The sequence below is a fragment of the Pollicipes pollicipes genome, unplaced genomic scaffold (genome assembly GCF_011947565.3).
Source record: "Pollicipes pollicipes isolate AB1234 unplaced genomic scaffold, Ppol_2.1 Scaffold_7231;HRSCAF=8579_pilon_pilon_pilon, whole genome shotgun sequence".
Classification (NCBI taxonomy): Eukaryota; Metazoa; Arthropoda; class Thecostraca; order Pollicipedomorpha; family Pollicipedidae; genus Pollicipes; species Pollicipes pollicipes.
The window spans coordinates 7,560,300-7,560,965 of record NW_023597034.1 but is presented as its reverse complement, the minus strand read 5'-3'; the positions used below and the strand labels follow the sequence as shown (position 1 = coordinate 7,560,965).

At 66.1% G+C, this 666-nt stretch overlaps 1 protein-coding gene across 1 annotated transcript in view; it reads right to left on the bottom strand.

Moving 5' to 3' along the window:
• Nucleotides 1–337: 337 nt before the first annotated feature.
• The window catches only part of LOC119110589 (D-glucuronyl C5-epimerase B-like), a 3,723-nt gene continuing 3,394 nt past the window's right edge, over nucleotides 338–666 (bottom strand). Inside the window, exon 3 of the mRNA XM_037234469.1 lies at nucleotides 338–666. This exon is cut by the window's right edge and continues 58 nt beyond it. Coding sequence (XP_037090364.1) covers nucleotides 347–666 — 320 coding nt within the window. The 3' untranslated portion in view covers nucleotides 338–346.

Below are 666 nucleotides of genomic sequence, written 5' to 3'. Positions count from 1 at the left end.
AGAATGATTAGTAAAAAAGCCCAATGCATTCAAGAACTCGATATTAAACAAGTTCGGGAATTCCACACCATCCACAACCATCTCTGCCAGTTTCCGGACACAGTTGCTCCCAAAATACGCCTGACAGCACTAGACACCCATAACTATTCGTACCGTTAAGCCAGCCGCGTCAGCTGACTGATCGGCGGCTCCAGGTCCCGCCAGCACTGCGAGCGCCGGCGACACGTCTCGGGCGTCGACCGCGACACCGCGGGCTCGGCCGCCGGCGGCCGCCGCTGGTCTCAGTGCACGCCCGTATCACAGTTTGGTAGGGCCGGTGCGCCGCCGGGCGCTCCGGCGGCGGCGGCTAGTTGTGCGCCGCCCGGTGGCCGCGCATGTACGCGGTCCAGCGGTCGGCCAGCTCGGCGAACAGCGTGTGCTCCCGCTCCATGGTGGCCAGCACCAGCAGCTGGTTGACGTGCGTCACGTGGTAGTCCCAGCGCGCCAGGTTGGGCGGCCCGCCTCCGGTCACGTGGCGCAGGTCGTATAGCGTGCCGGAGCCGGTGTCGAAGAGCGGCAGCAGGGCGCGCAGTGATGTCAGCCCAGCGGCGTACAGCCGGCCCGCCTCGCCGCCCTCGCCCTCCGTCCGCCACAGGTCGTACAGGCCCATCAGCGAGTAGATGAAGC